Source organism: Pterocles gutturalis, unplaced genomic scaffold (genome assembly GCF_000699245.1).
Source record: "Pterocles gutturalis isolate BGI_N339 unplaced genomic scaffold, ASM69924v1 scaffold23676, whole genome shotgun sequence".
Classification (NCBI taxonomy): Eukaryota; Metazoa; Chordata; class Aves; order Pterocliformes; family Pteroclidae; genus Pterocles; species Pterocles gutturalis.
This window is the reverse complement of record NW_010101033.1, coordinates 24,618-26,822: the sequence shown is the minus strand read 5'-3', so window position 1 is coordinate 26,822 and position 2,205 is coordinate 24,618. Positions and strand designations below refer to the sequence as shown.

Sequence of the window (2,205 nt, the reverse complement as noted above, 5' to 3'; positions counted from 1 at the left end):
CTTTCCCTAAATGATCACTACTGATAAATGGTGATTAAAAAGTATAGAAAGTTCTACCAAGGCCATAGAAATCTGGTTAGTGCATGGAAATTAGTCAGTCATGTCTCCACTCTTTCGACTGAATTCATAACAAGACAGTTTACAGAACTTTTTTTTAATTCCTTGTAATGGTAACAGCAAGCAGCAGATGTACAGACGAGCGGTGGGAGTAATAGTGAACCTTTCAGCTTTGCTTCTCCCTCTTTGAGTGACTTCTCTCTCCTTCCTTCTCTTTCCTAAGTGCTTGGTGAGGGCACAGAAGCAAAGCACACTTGCAAGCCTAGAGCTGGGAACTGGACAGCATTTGTGTTGCTGGGCGGCAGTACACCTCATTCCCAGCATGAGACAATAAGTCATTAATTAAAAAGGAAAAATCCCCCAGAAGAGATCACTCCATTAGTAAACATATTTGTGAACAGCACAGATTTTGTATAGGTGTAATATCGTTCAAGTATTTCCAGAAGTGCTGAAAACTGAGTGCATGTGTTTTATTGTAGCACAGATAGAAGTTTAAGCTTCAGATAATTACTTGTGCCTTTCTTTTGTAATGGTTTTGCATCAAACATAATTTATTAAATTATTTTTCTAGATTCACTATCAATGACAGAACCCTTGGTCGAATAGTAACCATCAGCCAAACCTTCAACACTGAGCTCCAGCTTTGGCAGGTATGGTGACAACAGTTCTCTTGGTTTTAAGTCAACATATTTAACAATCTACTGGTCAGGAAACTTGACTTTTTATCTTCTAAATAAATAATAAAGCAGTATGAGTTCCTGTAAAACTATCACAGTGCTACTAGCATGAGCTTAAATATCTCCCCAGACAAAACTGCCCTTGACCAGGTCCCTGTAAAAAGCCATTTGCCCAACAGCAGTGTTATTTGCTTCATGTCAACTCTTTTTCTCTCTCTTTTACAGATGGAAAATTTCTTTGAGAAATATCCTAATGCTGGGCCAGGAGTAACACCCAGGAGTCAGTCAATTGAGCAGGTGAAGAGCAACATTGAATGGCTAAAAGTAAACAAGGAGGAAATACGAACATGGTTAGAAGCACACCCAGTCCCTTAAAATCTTTGTTAAAAATACCAGGCACTCATTCTGGGCATTCAAGTTCTCAGACATATTTAGCAATGTGGATTTCTCACCTAGGTACCTTAGAGGACCAAAGCCTAATATTTTTTCTACAAACACTCAGGAGAACACTACCAGAGCAGTGTTTGTGTAGTTGCTGATCCCAGATCCTGCCAGCACTTGTGTGCAGGAATAGCTTTATATTTTGAGAGGTGAATTTGCCTGAACAAACATGACAAATGTTTAAAGTTAATGAAGGCAGAAGTGATGGTGGAACTGGGGTCCTTGCTGATCAGGCTGGTCTCACTCCTTCCTCAAACCACTCTGAAAAGCTACTCCTTGGATCGCACAGAAGTATATCTCCTACTCTCAGGGATCACTTTCCAAGTGCACCTCATAGGAGCTTTGTCCTGTAGGAAAGGGAATTAAGCAGTAATTTTAACATTGTCTGAAAATCATCCCCTATATTTATAGCTATGTAAAAATTCTATGTTTGGGATTTAGCTTGGTGTTCTGATACTAGAGAAAGGCCAGTTAAGCTTACCTCTCCATTGATTTTTGAAGTTTAACTAGCAGTACACAAGGGATCAATATTATCAGTTTCATTTTCAATGTTATTAGTTGGCATTCTGTAGCTTAGGGTAGGGGTTGGCTTGGTTATTTTTGTCTTATTTCTACTTTGAGGCAACCATTACGAGACACGCGGTACCTACTGTCTCTTTTCTTACAAAAAAATAAAATTTAAAAAAGCTACCTGGAAATCTCAGTGTCTTTCTAATAAAGTGGTAAAACTACCTGGCATATAGAAAAACAGTTGTTATGTAGCCCGGCTACTTTACATATAGCTTCAGTAACTTTTCAGGGGGAAAAAAAATCTACCATGTTCTACCATGTTCTCTGAGAAAATTAAAAAAATAAAAGGGAAAATTAAGACAGAGGGGGCAGATGAGTGCCTCTGTTGCAAATCAGTCTACTGCAGAAGTACAGGCAGCAAAGAAACAACTCTTGATCCCTAGTCCCTCTGTCCCTATGATGCTGGAAAAGGCCTGCCGCTCCCAAGCTGGGAGCTGGGGTGCCTTGGAGCTCCTAGGTT

At 39.6% G+C, this 2,205-nt stretch overlaps 1 protein-coding gene across 1 annotated transcript in view; it reads left to right on the top strand.

Annotated features, from left to right (window-relative positions):
* Positions 1–1,520, top strand: part of ENPEP (glutamyl aminopeptidase (aminopeptidase A)) — a 33,472-nt gene extending 31,952 nt beyond the window's left edge. Inside the window, exons 19-20 of the mRNA XM_010081995.1 lie at positions 629–707; positions 960–1,520. Of these exons, the coding sequence (XP_010080297.1) occupies positions 629–707; positions 960–1,109 (229 nt within the window). The 3' untranslated portion in view covers positions 1,110–1,520. The remainder of the gene's footprint in view (positions 1–628; positions 708–959) is intronic.
* Positions 1,521–2,205: the final 685 nt, after the last annotated feature.